Raw genomic sequence first — 17,032 nt, 5'->3', positions numbered from 1 at the left:
CAGTGAAAAAGTGTTTAAGGAACATGGTAATTGTGCATAGCTACAGTTCATTGTGCTGGTTTAGGGTACAGGAAGCATCTATAGCTAAAACACAACTACATCGCTAGAATCACATTTCCTCGTAAATACGAAGCCCGCGATTCCGAAGAATACACTAGTAAGGGTGCGAAGTTTAGTGGATAGACAGAGGCAGATCACAAAACAGGGCCAAATCAAGTAGGCGGAGGTGTTTCGATCAATCCTACAACCTGATGCATTTGTTAAATATATTAAAAAAAACGAAATCCATTTTTCGTTCGTGGAATTGTCGCGTCAACACCGGCCGCTGCTGTATCCGGGGAAGAGCTGAGTGAGGATGGCTTGGAGAGGTTTGTTCACCGTCATCTGGTAGTTTTTGCCCAGATCGTGTCGGCAAGCCGGACAGGTGTAGACCTCGGCTTTGAAAGATCTCTGAAGGCACTCCTGTGAAGAGAAGAAAATCCTGTTAGTCTTATAAAAAAATATAGGCATGACATAGGCTTTGAGTTTCACATGCTGCCATAAACCCTAAAAAGTTGACAGCTAATTGAATTTGCTGCCAACAAAAAAAGAGGCCATGATAGAAGTAAAATCAAGCTAATTTGTTTATTATTTTATCTTATTTTAAAAAAAAAAAAAGTAATTGGGCTCATATATCGCATGAGTGTGAGCCCAATTACATTTACAGGAAGAGAGGAAGAAAGAAAGGAAGGAAGAGAGGAAGGAAGGAAGGAAGGGAGGGAGGGAGGGAGGGAGGAAGGAAGGAAGGAAGAGAGGAAGGAAGGAAGGAAGGAAAGAAGGAAGGAAGGAAGGAGGGAGGAAGGAAGAGAGGAAGGAAGAGAGGAAGGAAGAGAGGAAGGAATGAGGAAGGAAGGAAGGAGGAAGGAAGGAGGAAGGAAGGAAGGAAGGAAGGAAGGAAGGAAGGAAGGGAGGAAGGAAGGGAGGGAGGAAGGGAGGGAGGGAGGGAGGGAGGAAGGAAGGAAGAGAAGAGAGGAAGGAAGAGAGGAAGGAAGGAAGGAAGGAAGGAAGGAAGGAAGGAAGGAGGAAGGAAGAGGAAGGAAGAGAGGAAGGAAGAGAGGAAGGAAGGAGGAAGGAAGGAAGGAAGGAAGGAAGGAAGGAAGGAAGGAAGGAAGGAAGGAAGGAGGAAGGAAGAGAGGAAGGAAGAGAGGAAGGAAGGAGGAAGGAAGGAAGGAAGGAAAGAAGGAAGGGAGGAAAAAAGAAAGAAAGGAAGGAAGGAAGGAAGGAAGGGAGGAAGGAAGGAGGAAGGAAGGAAGGAAGGAAAAAAGAAAAAAGAAAGAAAGGAAGGAAGGGAGGAAAAAAGAAAGAAAGGAAGGAAGGAAGGAGGAAGGAAGGAAGGAAGAGAGGAAGGAAGGAGGAAGGAAGAGAGGAAGGAAGGAGGAAGGAAGGAGGAAGGAAGAGAGGAAGGAAGGAAGGAAGGAAAAAAGAAAAAAGAAAGGAAGGAAGGGAGGAAAAAAGAAAGAAAGGAAGGAAGGAGGAAGGAAGGAAGGAAGAAAGAGAGGAAGGAAGGAGGAAGGAAGAGAGGAAGGAAGGAGGAAGGAAGGAAGGAAGGAAGGAAGGAAGGAAGGAAGGAAGGAAGGAAGGAAGGAAGGAAGGAAGAGAGGAAGGAAGGGAGGAAGGAAGGAAGGAAGGAAGGAAGGAAGAGAGGAAGGAAGGAAGGAAGGGAAAAAGAAAGAAAGAAAGAAAGAAAGAAAGAAAGAAAGAAAGAAAGAAAGAAAGAAAGAAAGGATGGAAAATAAAAAAATAACATGAAATTAAAAGAATAATTAAAATAAATAAAGTTTGAATGATCAGGCAAATGAAAGTGACACTCAGTGACTGCACAGAGCGCTCGTCTGGTCTCTCACCCGGCAGACGTTGTGTTGGCACTCTGTGGTGATGGGCTGATAGACGACCTCCTGGCAGCAGATGCACAGGAAAACTTCCTCCACTTTATTCAGGAAGCGCTACAGTGCGAGATGAAGACATCAGACTCACAATAATCCTCCCAGCAGCTTAAAAGACAAGCTAAATAATGAGTACGTACAGGTCCGAGGCTCAGAGACTGCATGGCTTCGTCCCAAAACTTCTTGTTCAGCTCGTCGTCCTTGATCAAGGCCTTCTGCTCTTTGCTCAGTTTGTACGCCTCCACCTTCATCTTCTTGGGCGTGCCTTTGGCCGGAGAGCTCTTCTCGTCCGCTACGATCGGGGAAACGAGGATGTTACGGATGTAAACAGAAAGATCTTTAGGCCTGGTGAGAGTCACACCGGGACGCTTTCACCTACCGGTTTGGGATTTCCGCTTTCTCTTGCCCTTGGTGGGCGTTTCTTCAACTTCCTCTTCCATTTTGTTCTCTTTCTCCTTTTCTTTCGCAGCCACGGCTTCCAGATAACCCTCAGGATACTGCAGGCCGAGAGAACCAGGGTTAAAGGGATAGTTAACCAAAAAATGTAAATTAGCTCATGATGTTATGATGGACAGATGCACTTTTATCATGGACAGATGCACTTATGATGGACAGATGCACTTATGATGGATAGATACACTTATGATGGATAGATACACTTATGATGGATAGATACATGGATAGATACACTTATGATGGATAGATACACTTATGATGGATAGATACACTTATGATGGATAGATACACTTTTATGATGGACAGATGAACTTTTATGATGGACAGATGCACTTTTATGATACATAGATGCACTTTTATGATGGACAGATGCACTTTTATGATTCATAGATGCACTTTTATGATGGACAGATGCACTTTTATGATGGACAGATGCACTTTTATGATACATAGATGCACTTTTATGATGGACAGATGCACTTTTATGATACATAGATGCACTTTTATGATGGACAGATGCACTTTTATGATGGACAGATGCACTTTTATGATACATAGATGCACTTTTATGATGGACAGATGCACTTTTATGATGGACAGATGCACTTTTATGATGGACAGATGCACTTTTATGATACATAGATGCACTTTTATGATGGACAGATGCACTTTTATGATGGACAGATGCACTTTTATGATGGACAGATGCACTTATGATGGACAGATGCACTTTTATCATGGATAGATGCATTGATTTGGGGGTGAGTAAATCATGGGCTAATTTTAATTTTTGGGTGAACTATCCCTTTAATGGATGAATCTCACAAAGAGAAACTAGCAGGCGTGTGATTTGTTGCGAAACGTGACGGTACCTGCATGGTGAGCCCCAGTTTCTTAATGCGCTCTTTTCCGTCGCGGGTCCACGGCGCTGGTTCGTCATCATTTCGTTTCAGCAAGTATCTCCAAACGAGGAAGCCTGACTTGCCCTTCTCTGGCCAGTACTTCACCACCTAATTAAATATAAATAACTGAGTGAACATATTCAGGCCATATACATATACATATTTATAATTAATAAATGTAATAAATATTAATAAATTACAGAAATTAAATAAAATACAAGCCAATGAATGAATGAATGAATGAATGCCAAGAAAGGAAGGGAGAAGGAAAGGAAATATAGGCATGTGAAAGAATAAATGCATATTCATTCATTCATTCATTCATTCATTCATTCATTCATTCTCATTTCATGGGAGTAATAGAATAAACCAAGTGAATAAATATACATGAATAAATAAACAAATAAATCCTAAAATAAATAAAGGACTGTAAATGAATAAATATTAAAAAAATATTTATAAATAAATAAATAAATAAAAAGGAAAGGAGGAAGAAGGGAAGGAAATGAAATGCATGCCTGTGCAATGAATAATAAAAAAAATACAGTCCTGGGAATTACTGAATAAGAGAAAAATATAAATGTATAAATATTTCTATAGGAATAACTAAAATTAACAAAGGCCTGGAAATGAATCAATAAATATAAATAAATCCTAAATAAAATAAATACAGGATTGTGGATGGATGAATATAAATAAATAAAAAATAATAAAATACAGGCGGATAAAACAAATAAAGGACTTGAATGAATAAAACAGGCATGTGAATGTATGAATCTAAAAAAATAAAACAAATTAAAAAAAATAAAAAATAAAAATAAAGAAATACAGGCCTATGAATAAATGAGCTGCCCATCACTGGTAAATGGCTCACCTTGTAAATGCCGTCGTATCGGTTTCCGTCTTCAGGACTGAATTTGCTGTGTTTGCGTCCCTTGGAGCTGCGCACGACTCTCACAGGTTTCCCAGCCTTCCAGTCTTTAGCCTCCGCGCCTTCCTTCTCGTTCACCGCCGCGTTACAGTTCAGAGCAAGAGCCCTACAATAACAATCACATTTATATACACACACAATACATAAACCTTTCTGCTGATGCAATTAGAGATATTGATGCGCTGTATATATCACATCAATGCAATCGTTTATTGAGCCTTTTCTTTTAACAGTTTTAAATTTCAGTGAAAAAAGGAAAATATAGGGAAAAAAAAAAAAGTTACATGAACAGCAATAAACACCATTTTATGCGAAATTATAGACCTTTATCTACAGAACAAGTATAATAATAGGAAGCGACCGCTACACACAGTTTAAATGCTGAATGACTGACATCCGCAGCTGAGGGAAGCGTTTACGGGAACTTGAATTTAACAACTTCAATATTCATCTCCATGTCACATTAACCCCTTAAACCCGAAGTGTAAAAAAAATAAATTATATATATATATATATATATATATATATATATATATATTTCCATAATCCAATTATCAAGCAACCATTGAATGGAACAAAACAAAATGGGTGTCATTTTAAAGCTTAGAAACTCAGCTTTTTTTTTTATTTTTTTTTTTATGTTTTCTATTAAACAATAGCTACATTTTGGTGCTCTTTGCTATAGTTTTGTAGCCTGGGAAAACCCAGACAACTTCCGGCAAATTCAGATTTGCTCGAGAAGTAGTCTGGCAAAGAGCTCATTCAAGCCCATTTTCATGGCCTAGAAATAGCGGCACCAATCAGAAACGTTGAGGTGGGCTTTACACGATGACGATCGCTCTGATTGGTTTTAGGTCTATCCAATTGCGCCCAGAGGCATTTGAGCGACGTCCGTTGGTGACGCCCCTTTGGAAATGATTGGTCTATGGAGATTTGCCAGACCATAACTCAGTTACTACTGAGAATGGTCTGGTTTTAACCAGGCTAATAGTTTTGGAGTTATGAATCTTTACTTTTGTGTGTATCACTCAAAAAAAACAACAACTCTTACTTAAGTGGTTAAACTATGGAATGGCTTTAGAACAATTATAATATAGAGCAGTAATATAGAAAAGTTGATGCTTTATAGTGTTTTTGTGCCTTTTGTGGGGCTTAACAATAACACAGAATAGTGTACAAAATCGGATTTGGATCGGCCCCGCTCGATCCGGCAAAGAATGGCGTTATGTCGTTATAACCCCTAGTCGTTACGATCGTCGTCTTGAACATGCAGAGCTGTGTTTCTGACCTGTTCATGTTGGTGAGCTTCTGATCGCAGGACTGCTCTGCCGTTCTCTTGTTCCCTGAGAGGTCGCGACCCCCGGAGCCCGTGTACGTGAACTCGTTACCATCGTCCTGGAATGAGGAAAACGTCACAGGTGAACGGAGGAAGGGAAGGACTACCTGAGGGATGGTTTGGGGCGAGTGTTCGCAGACATACCACGTCATCTTCGTAGCCTCCGGCGAGCACCAGAGAGTAAGCGCCGTCGTTACTTCTGCCGTGAATCCCAGCGACGTGAGGCCTGTGGACGCCAGATTCACTCACCTGACCAACACAAACACAAAATCACATTAATATTGCCAGGTATCCCTAAACTCTTAAAAACCTTATTATCTTTTGTTTTACTTATTTGGAAATGAGACATTTGTACCAGTCGCACTGAGACATTTCAAATGATACTAAATATGTATAACGATGTTAATCATTCTCATTAAACCATATATTCTTGGGTGAGTTTTGGTGATCTTCGCATGGGGGAGAAGGAGAGAGGGATGAGGGAATTAGGTTGACTCTGAGGTGAGACTTTCGTCTCGATAGTGCACAAGGGGGAGTTCAAATGTTAATTTCCAGAGAGAGGTCCTTTGTCCTCTCAGGGTCTGGTCGCTCTTCAACCAGACTGTCCGCCATTTTTCAATTTCTCAATTCTTACAGATCCATCCGCCAGGGAGTGAAGAAGTCCATGTTCGTGTTTGTCATCCTAAAAATTAATCACGCACAGAAACCTTGCACACGGAGTGCGATGCTTAATTAATCAGTTGGGGAAAAAAGAAATACACGAAACAATACAAAATGGAGTCTTCAAACAGTGAGGATTATTTTGTTGTCCTCTCTCTTCTTAAAAAGAGAAAAAGAAGAGGTCCATCCAACAATCCTGAGATTGCGTAGAGAGGAAGGAGAGTTCGTTGTGGGATTATCCCGAGCGATTCAAAGTTTACTTCAGGATGTCAGTGCCTATGTTTACATGCAACCAAATAATCCATTAGTAATCAGATTGACGGCTTAATCGGACTGAAAAGCCTTCGTATAAACACCTTGAGCTCGAACCGAATTAAATTTCGATCGGATTGAAAGGGGTGGTTTATTAGCCTGGTTAAAACCAGACCATTCTCAGTAGTAACTGAGTTATGGTCTGGCAAAGCTCCTTTAATAACTCATTTCCAAAGGGGCGTCACCAACGGACGTCGCTCAAATGCCTCTGGGCGCAATTGGATAGACCTAAAACTCCTAAAACCAATCAGAGCGATCGGCATTGTGTAAAGCCATATGCGGTGTCCCAAAGTTACACTACGCCATAAAAGTATGTACTCTTTTTGTGAAGAAAATGTATTTACTTTTGAATGTGTAGCAAAAAAGTAGGCAAGCTTTGGGACATACTACTTCGTCATCTTTATCGGACGGATCTGTCGTGTGCATCCTGTCACGTAAACTGCCCTGTCAATCATTTTGTCACAGTTAAAATCCTCTATTAAATCTAATTTAATTTCCTACCGTTTCGGAGAGAAATGTAGTCGCACGTTCATCTGCCAGTGGGTCTTTCATGGAGACTGTTCTCATGTGTTTGCAATTTCAATATAATAATGCATTTAAAAGTTGGTGCGTTTCACCAATGGAGTGGACGTCGCTCAAATGCCTCTGGGCGCAATTGGATAGGCTAGACCAATCAGAGCGATCGTCATCGTGTAAAGCCCGCCTCAACGTTTCTGATTGGTGCCGCGATTTCGACAGATTAGAAATGGGCTTGAATGAGCTCTTTGCCAGACTACTTGCAGAGCAAATCTAAATTTGCCAGAAGTTGACTGGGTTTTTTCCCAGGCTAGTGTTTTATTCCTTTTCTTATCCGATTGAGAGGACATGTAAACACTTGATCGGATTGAAAACAATGAGTGCAATGACGTAGAAATAGCGTAATGACGTATGAAGGAAAGGACGTGTGCATGGACCTGAACAGCGTAAAATAACACCACGTTTCCTAATGATATCTCTCTCAAGAAGAGCATGTGCAGGGTGAAAAGCAACGGTCCTAGTACTGAGCCTTGAGGTACTCCATACTGTCCACATAAGAGGCCTAAACATTAAATAAATAAATAAATATTTATCTATCAGAGATGCCCACCTGCACTCTGAACTTCCAAAGCGTTCCCACTGGAACTCCGGGAACGGGCCCGTGATGGTTGGAGGGAACGATGGTGCACTGTTTGGTGCGGCCGACACACGCCATTCCCTACAAAACAAGACACCAGGCTCATAAATACATCATCTGAACGACTCCATTTGCAAACCTGTTGGGCTGAAACGCACCTTCCCCCAGTCCCTCTGACTGGAAGAGCTCGCAGACGCCATCTTGGCCTTCTTCTTGCTTTCCTTCAGCTTCTCTCCAGCCAGAACCACCTCGCTGGCGTCGTTACGGCATTCTGGACAATACCTGCGAGAAAAAAAAGACATTTATAGTTAGGGTTGGGAAATCAAAAATCGATTCCAATTCTGGAATTGAATATTTGAGGTCAGGAATCGGATACTTGTTATAAATTTTAAATTTCGATTCCTCTTATCGATTCCTTTGTGAGCATTTCAATATGACTTTAAACTATTCAAACGAGAGATGACTCGCATGCTGTTTTCAGTTCTGCAGGAATGTGTATCAGTATATTGGATCCGTGCAGGTCTTAAAGTGACAGCAGCCTAATATTCCTGATGCCGTCTCTATAACAACACTGATCAAACAACAAGACAGAAAATTCACTCGTTCTTGAATGAATAACTTTGCACTTATATATAGTTAGTGTCATTTTACATTTGATAACAGTTTCTGTACCTGAATACCTAAAAATCTTTGTTCAGTTGCATCTATTTGCTGTGATTTAAAAAAGAACAAATAAATTTGCAATTACTGAGTGTTTACTCGTCTTTAATAATGCTTGAAATGTGTATTAGACTAGTTGTTTTTCTATGGTATTTTTATTTTTAAACTCAAAAGTTCCTTGTGTAAGTGTTCTTTAGCCTGTTGATTTTTGTTCATGATATTTATTTACAATTAAATGTTTTTTTCAAAGACTAAATGTGAATGATATCCAAGTTTTTTTTTTTTTTTTACCTTACTGGAATTGAAATTAGGAATCGATAAGCAGAATCGAAATCATTAAAATTCAAACGATACTCAAACCTATATATAGTGGAATCGACTATATTTTTATTCGATTTGCAGATAGTGACGGTAAACTCATTCACCAGTCCTCGTCGGCGGGGATTTTGGTGAGCGGTGGGTTCAGGCAGTAGATGTGAAACGCCATGTCGCATTCGTCGCACAGCAGCTGTTTGTCGGGGTCCTGCTTCACGCCGCACACGTGACAGTTGCACACGCGGCAGTTCTTCTTCAGGTCGTCTTTGCACACCTTGCATTCGGGTCCGTTTGACCCTGATTTGACAAAAACGAGGCACTTTAAAGCGTTAGTTCACCCAAAAATGGTGTATTATCCCATAACAAGCCATCCTATGACTTTCTTTATCTCATTTTTGGGTGAACTAACCCTTTAACCTTTGCGCCCGTACATATTGAGACTGAATTGTATGAATTTGGTAAAAATCGGTGAAGTACTAAAGCCAAACTCACTCTTGAGAGGGCTGTCGGAAGAGGCTCCTGGACCATCTGAACATCCTGGCTCTTCAATCTTGTAGATTTCAGTCACGAACATGATGCGACAGTCGTTGAGAGAATCACCGGCGTCCCTGTAGAAATTGCGGACAAACTTTGTGATCAAACCAACAAAATGGCCAGCAAGACATTTATAGTGAAATGGACGCTTTTTATTTTTATTTGATTTGCCCATCACGACAAATTTACACCAATTTAATCATTTACTAATGTTTTTATTTGCTTTTTGAAAGCAACTTTTTGCGCGAGAATGGTTTCATGAGCAATTAACGCAAATTTGTTCTGCTAAATGAATGCAACACTTTGCATAAAAAGTGATTTCACAAACATTTTACAAATTTGTTCTTGTGCAAGAATGAATTAAGTTTACACAAGAGATTTACACAAATTCAGTGATTTACAAATGATTTAAGATCTTAGTGTAACTAATCTATATAATTGTTTATATTACTATATTGTTTACTATAATGAAACATATTTGTTTGTAAATAATTTTAATCCAACAAAAAGAAAATGGCAGCAAGAAGTTTACAGTGGAATAAATAATTTTGTAATGTTATTTGCTTATTAAATGCGCAAGAATGGTTTCACAAGCAATTAACGCAATTTTTTTTCTGAAAACCGATAACTGTTCATAAAGACATTATTAATTCACATTTGAATTTAGAGCCTGGAGCAACAACAACAATTTTTTTTTAAAATACATTTCATTTTTTAAATATTACATATAAACAAAATTGCATCATAACTTACGAAGTTAATTATAATGGACACTTTTTATTTTTATTTGATTTACCCATTACACCAACTCAATTTACTAATGTTTTTATTTGCTTTTTGAAAGCGAACTTTGTTTATAGACATTAAAATCCTTAAATGCTAACTATTCAAATATAAAAAGAAACAACTTGAACAAACCAACGGAGAAATAAAATAAAAAAGACTTTAGCGGAAAACATGTTTATATAGAAATTTTACATTTCACGAACAATTTTAGAGCCTAGTGTAACTAAAAATGTATAATTTTTTTAAATAGCCTTAAAAGCTAAAAAAAAAAATAAGAAAAAAAACTTTAAAATTGCACGATAAAAAAACATTACGAAGAACTTTCATTATAAATGACTAATGATTTAAATATATATATATGCGCAGTCAACGCACATTTGTTATACACAAAAAGTGGTCTGACAAATTTTACACATTCATTCTTGCATTTATGAACGCTTTATGATCGATTCACACGAATTCGACAACGTACAAACTGACCATTCGTCTGCAAACTCTGGCCAAAAGCTTGGCTCTCAGGAAGCACAAGCAAAGTTGTCTTTGAAGGCTAAAACGTCCCCCTACCCGAGCAGGATCTTGCCGAACACCTCGCGCTGGGTGCGCGTCTCCCTCTTCCTCTGGATCTGGGCGTCGTACCAGTAGCCGCGCTCTTTGGGCTCGTCCGGGTTGTAGTTGACCATCACGATCATGCCCTGCTCCAGCTGGTGCCACTGGTACACGGTTCTCGCTCGCGGACGAACGTCTTTCCCGCGCAGCTGCACCACGCCGTTCTCAGGGTAACTGCACAGGGCACAGGCACGCGTGATTAGCATTCAGATGGTGTGGGATGCTTAAACAGACGGCCTTTGATCAACAGTTTAAAACACAGATGAAAGGAAGGACTGAAACTTGATGTTAACAGGTGCATGAATCTGTTAGAATTGGAGGGAAAACAAATTGTAGACAATTTCTTCCTGTTTGGAAAAGACAGTCAAACATTTATTCATCTTACAGTTTTAGCCCCAACATTTCTCCTCAAGGTCAATTCAACCTTACAAATGGGCATAATTACACTAAATACTTCTTTCTAGGGCTGCACGATATTGAAGAAAAATGCGATATGCGATTCGATAATGCTTAAAGTGTGTAAAATAAACTTCAATTATCTTTAAAATATTTTTAAAACATCCCTACAACTTCTGAAAGTGAACATCAGTGTGAACCATGGGGTTTAGGGTTTCAGGAAGGCCTTCATTAGGATTATTTAACAACAGAAACTGAATAATCAAAGCTAAAAATAAAATTATATATCCTGATTCAAAAGTTATTCAGCCAGGAGCAGCGAGTGATGCTCTCTGTCTTTAATTCATGACCCCAGTTAATGCAAGCCATTGCGATATGCATATCACGATATATACATTTACGATATTTCGATAATTTATATTTCAATAATATATGATGATTAGATATATTGTGCAGCCCTACTATTTTCTGTAAAAACATTTGACTGAAAATCCAACAAATCAGTTTTTGGATTTACTGTTGGATTTATGATTTAACGGCATATCAGTGGCTGCTATATTCATGGCAATCAACCGTATTTCAATTTTAAAAATAATTATGACTACAATCAATTCCTTACATTGTTTACAATAATTTAACAATAGTATACAAACAGTAACAAAAGTAATAACATTTACAAAGAATCTTTCAATTTAATATTTGTTAGAAATTCTACAATTATTCCAGGAGAAACCTTTTTATTGAGCTATATTGTTAATACTTTGTAACCTTTTTTTTTTTTTTTGCATTGTACTGAAATGTTTTTGTATTTGAACTGACTAAAAAAAAAAAAAAAAAAAAAAAAAAAAAAAAAAAGAAACCTTTTTATTCCAGGAGAAAATGTCCATTAATATATTTTCTGAATAAAAACATTGTCTAAAAGTTGTTGGATTGATTTAAATTATGAGTTTGTAACTCATGCATCATTTGAACTGTTCGTAACTCTGTGTTCACTGTGTATCGGTTAAAGATTTCTAGACTGGATTCTGATTCACTATCGATTTTTTTTTTTTAATGAATTGGCTCATAAGAGTCATTCATCGGTGAATCAGACTACACTGGTACGCATGTTCGTTTTTGCGTGCAGCCCACCAAAGGTTTCTTGACATTATTTTGTTTTAAACAATATTTTTATTGTTTTATTTTATTTGTATTATTTTGCAGTGGATTCATGATCAGGATCAGTGTTATATTCCTTTACTCCAAAATACAGACTTACTCTTCGTATTTGACATGGTAAATAATCTCCTCTTCCCCATCAGTTCCTCCATCTTCCTCTGAAGCCTTGGCTGTTTTCGTAACGTTGACGATCTGCGCCTCGAACCAGGCGCCCATGTTCAAGTCTCGAGCATCTACAAACTCATTTATCTGAGAAAAAAAAAAAAAAAAAAAAAAAAAAAAAGTGTTCAAATATTACGTTTCGAACATCCAACAGAAAGAAAAAGGCCAGCAAGACATTCAGTGGAACCGACAAGATTGTTCTGATTTGCTTGAATAGTTTCCTGAGCAAAGAGCAAATCTGTCGTTTCTGTTCTGTTAAACGAATTATACATCTTGCGTTAAAAAAAGGGATTTTACAAACATCACGCATTAGTTCTTGCGTTTTACGAACAATTTGAAAGATTTACACAATTTTAGAGACTAGTATAACAAAACATGAGAAAATATCTTTTATAAATTTACATGAAACATTTTAACTATTGTGATATAACAACAAATAGTTAAATAAAATGAACATTTTGTCATTATGCAATTAAAATAATTATGTTTGTAGATCCTACATTTAAATATACAGAAGACAAACTTTGCGAGGGAACAAAGAAAATGGCCCAACGAGATGTTTAGCCTATATTGGAATTGACACGATTTTTAATTTGAGTTACTTAAACGTGCCAGTTTGCGCAAGAATAGTTTCATAAGCAAATTCGTTGTTAACAAAATATCAACTTGAGTAAAAAGTACTTTCACAAACATCACACATTAGTTCTTACACAAGAACGGATTTACGAATGCTTTACGGCCGATAACACAACTTTGACGATTTCCAAAAGAAAAATAATAATACGAGGTACTCAACAAATGCAACAATTTGCGCAAGAACAATTTGGTGAGGAAATTAAACAAATTTGTTCTGGTAAAGAAATGTGTCGTTTACAAACATTACACGTTAGTTTTTAACCAAAGAATGGTTATGAACAATTTACGATTATACAAATTTTAACTTTGTTCGTTATACAATCAAAATCATTAAGTTTGAAGATAAATACTTAAAATATGTGAGAAACTTTATGAGCGAAACAACAGAAAGAAAACGGCCAATGAGACATTTATAGTGGAATCAACCATTTTAAAATTTGATTTGATTATCGGATGCAACAATTTGCGCAAGAATGGCTTTGACTCATTTTCCCGCCCATCTCACCTTGTAAAACCCAAAGCCCGGGTCGACGAGGTCCAGTGCGTCGGTCTGGACTGAGGTTCCAGCGTTCTGGCCGTCGCTCTCGCCATGCGTGGATCCTTTATCGGACTCGCTCTGGGCCGATCCGCAGCCGGAGTCCGAGTCGGAGAGTTCGGCCTCCTTGTCCTTCGGGAGCGCCGCCGCCGACGGGAGCGCCTGCCGTACCAGAAGCTGAACGATATCGTTCAAGCCCACGTTATAGTCGAAGAGGGTGTGACCGTCTTCCATCTATCGTGGCCAAAGAAGAAGTGGACGAGTTAAATTAATGTTAAAACAACGTTATGACAGTTCAAATGTGTAAAATATGAACGATTTACACAGATTCGACATTTTACAAATGATTTCAGAGCATAGCGTAACAAAAAAATACTTAAAAACTACTTCAAACTTAAAGAAATACCTCAGAAATACACCTCAAACTTAAAATACTTCAAACTTAAAGAAATACCTCAGAAATACACCTCAAACTTAAAGAAATACTTCAAACTTAAAGAAATACCTCAGAAATACACCTCAAACTTAAAGAAATACTTCAAACTTAAAGAAATACCTCAGAAATACACCTCAAACTTAAAAGAAATACTTCAAACTTAAAGAAATACCTCAGAAATACACCTCAAACTTAAAAGAAATACTTCAAACTTAAAGAAATACCTCAGAAATACCTCAAACTTAAAGAAAATTCAAACTTTATAAGATACTTTCTCAAGCCAACATAAAGTTAGACTTGACAAACTTTTTAAATCTAGTTGTTTTGAATATTAAAAAGTTGTATGGTAAGAACTTTGTTCATTATAAAATTAAACTCATTAAGTGTGTATAATGATTTAAACATACTAGAGACAAATTTAGCGAAGTAACCAAAAGATATGATAAGTTTACTGTAGAATCAAGGCAATTTTTTACTTTGGTTTGCTTAGTGAATGTGACAATTTGCGCAAGAATTATTTCACGAGCAATCGACGCAAATTTGCTTTACTTGCGTAAAAATGTGGTTTAACAAGTTTTACACATTCGCTCTTGTGAAAATAATGGTTAATTTTTCACCATCCAATCAATTTGACAGATAAAACCAAGCCACGCCCATTTTTCACCCAAGTTTCTCCAAGTCAATTCAACCTTACAATTGGGCCTAATTATGCAAAATAACCAATATGATTTCTCTAAAAACATTTATTGACTGAAAATGACTATGATTTAAGCAAATTCGTCACATTATGGAAGTAAAATGGCTTGCGAATGGCACACGTCACCTGTTTGCCCCTGTAAAAGAGTCGTTGCCTATCGGGTTCGACGTTGAAGAGTTCGGTGATCTTCACTCGCAGCTCGTCCACCTTGGTGAGCTTGGACAGGGAGTCGACCCGATGGGTGTCCTTGCCATCCATAGTGCGCACCTGGATCCACATGGCGGCAAACCTGGGACAAGTGACATCAGAAAGTGAGATTGTTTCCACACCTTCCTTTTTATAGCTCAGACAATGGCCCGAAGCCAAGAGCTTCAAACGAGCAGGAAAAAGGTGTTCGGTTCACAGTGACGTGAACAACACGGGCAGCTTTTTCCTCGTTCGGCTCCTCTGGCGGTTTTACAACTGCTGCTTTGAAACAGTCTACATTTCTTTAAGACTATATTTGGAGTCCTGTTACACTTACAAAACGGGCATTAGCTTGGTAAAGTGATGCCATTGAAAGGTAAAATCCAAGGTTCTTTGATTTATGAGCATTCCCACACCATTTCACCAATATTTTCCATAAGTTTTCCAATTTACAATCATCATTTTTAAAAACCAGACTACGCATATATTATAATACTAAATGATTACACTTACATTATTCATATGCAATGGTATTTCAAAGATACGTCAAAGACTACCGATGGAAAAACATGGTATTACCATAGTAAATGGCCAAAAAAAAAAACATGGTATTACCATAGTACATGCCCCCAAATAATATGGTATTACCATGGTAGATGCCCCAAAAACATGGTATTACCAAAACAATTGCCCAAAAAACATTGTATTACCATGGTAAATGCCCCCAAAAATGGTTTTAACATGGTAATTGTCCAAAAACGGTTTTAACATGGTAATTGTCCAAAAACATGGTATTACCAAGGTGCATGCCCAAAAAAAAAAAAACATGGTAATACCATGGTACCTTTCCAGATTCAATTTAAAATGGATGGGAGAGATTATTTTCCATTCTACGTGTGCAAGCTTAAATAATAGCTTTAGAAAACCTTGTTGACATCAAACCTCGCCTGTTGTTAGCGGAAATGGCGGAAACGCCCCCTAATTGTCACTCAAAGGTACTGCATCGGGTCAAATAACATCTTTATTTTGTCGACTTAAAAACAAAACAGGAAGTTGGAATGATACCTAAACTTCATATATAAGTCTAGCTATAATGTTTATTTGCAGAAATCAATCCGTTTACACGGGGATTAGATAGTGCGAATCGAGTTCATTTAAATGAGGGGTTGTGTGCTGGCCATGATGTGGGTGGTCTTGTATCAAAAACAGACCCCTAAATGTCAAATCTAAACTAAGAATTACAGAATATGTCAAATTATTACACATTTATCATTTTAAATGGTATAAAATTGGTTAATGCATCACTACCCCATTCTAAATCCTGCATTAACTTACTTGAGTTAGACATTCACAAACACTTTCCTGGCTTGTTTTGGTTTGTTATGGTTACTTATTTCAGCATACAAGACATTAATAAGAAACATTTTGACTGATTTAATTGCAAAAACCCAATTGACCACAGAAATTAAGGATATTTAGACTTCATTTGGGGTCTGAGTATGATAACAAATAAATTAGTGCAGTATGCAATGACAGAAACATTTTAAAACGCTATAGGTTATATAAATATTAACATGCACGAGATAAATATGCAAATTTCTTATTATTTATACAGTAAAATAAGGCGCGTGCGCATGGTTTAACAGACAATACATTTAAATATAGACCGAAAGAGATTTTAAATGCGGCTCTTTACCTGTAATCTTCTTCTTGGAAACAGAAGACGTGATTTTAATTCAATAAATGTGATAAAAGTGTGAAAATGTTTCACTTTTGTTACAGTTTAATCCTGCCGCGAAACGCACTGAAACTGGGACTCGAATCAATAAAAGTGTTCAACAACGTGTTTTCCCTCCTGTCGCGGGCACGGCGCGCTCCTGATTGGAGGAGAGGAGTTCTGATCCTTTCGCTGATTGGTTGGGCTGCACGTCACGTTCGCGCGTAGGCTCAGCGCGCGAAACCCTGTTCTCGTTATCCCGCATGCTTGGCTCCTAGGCTTCTGCTGTAATCTCGCGCAATTTGGTAGCCTATTATATAATAAGAGCATAAGATACATTTCTTATTCATAATTAATGTACAAGTAACATTGAATTGCTGATTCGTTTATGAATTTACAGGTAAAATAAATAATATATATTTTTTAAATTTAACGTAATAATTGGGTCTTGTGAATACTGACTATTGAATCTTGACAAAATGTTTTGTTGTTCAAATATGGATATTAAATATTATCATGATATTAAGGCATGATAA

General features: G+C 37.7%; 1 protein-coding gene across 1 annotated transcript; it reads right to left on the bottom strand.

Moving 5' to 3' along the window:
- uhrf1 (ubiquitin-like with PHD and ring finger domains 1) lies at positions 1–16,645 on the bottom strand. The gene is made up of 17 exons (XM_079890206.1): positions 16,476–16,645; positions 14,720–14,882; positions 13,431–13,694; positions 12,228–12,376; positions 10,532–10,747; positions 9,140–9,255; positions 8,758–8,944; positions 7,831–7,954; positions 7,646–7,753; positions 5,692–5,796; positions 5,500–5,606; positions 4,155–4,317; positions 3,251–3,388; positions 2,302–2,419; positions 2,063–2,214; positions 1,884–1,982; positions 1–462 (listed from the first exon to the last, which is right to left on the bottom strand). The coding sequence occupies exons 2-17, from the start codon at positions 14,870–14,872 to the stop codon at positions 313–315; spliced, it is 2,349 nt and encodes a 782-aa protein (XP_079746332.1). The 5' UTR covers positions 14,873–14,882; positions 16,476–16,645; the 3' UTR covers positions 1–312.
- Positions 16,646–17,032: the final 387 nt, after the last annotated feature.

This window comes from Squalius cephalus (genome assembly GCF_949319135.1).
Source record: "Squalius cephalus genome assembly, chromosome: 13".
Lineage (NCBI taxonomy): Eukaryota > Metazoa > Chordata > Actinopteri > Cypriniformes > Leuciscidae > Squalius > Squalius cephalus.
This window is presented reverse-complemented; position numbering and strand designations above follow the sequence as displayed.

Bases quoted from the DNA above. Each gene is read 5' to 3' on its own strand.
- uhrf1 (XM_079890206.1), bottom strand. From the start codon at position 14,872: ATGTGGATCCAGGTGCGCACTATGGATGGCAAGGACACCCATCGGGTC. The intron at 7,955-8,757 runs GTGAATGAGTTT...TTTTTCTCGCAG, and splicing joins ATCCCCGCCGACGAGGACTG to GTATTGTCCAGAATGCCGTA. The intron at 463-1,883 runs GTGAGAGACCAG...TTCTCTTCACAG, and splicing joins GCCAACACAACGTCTGCCGG to GAGTGCCTTCAGAGATCTTT.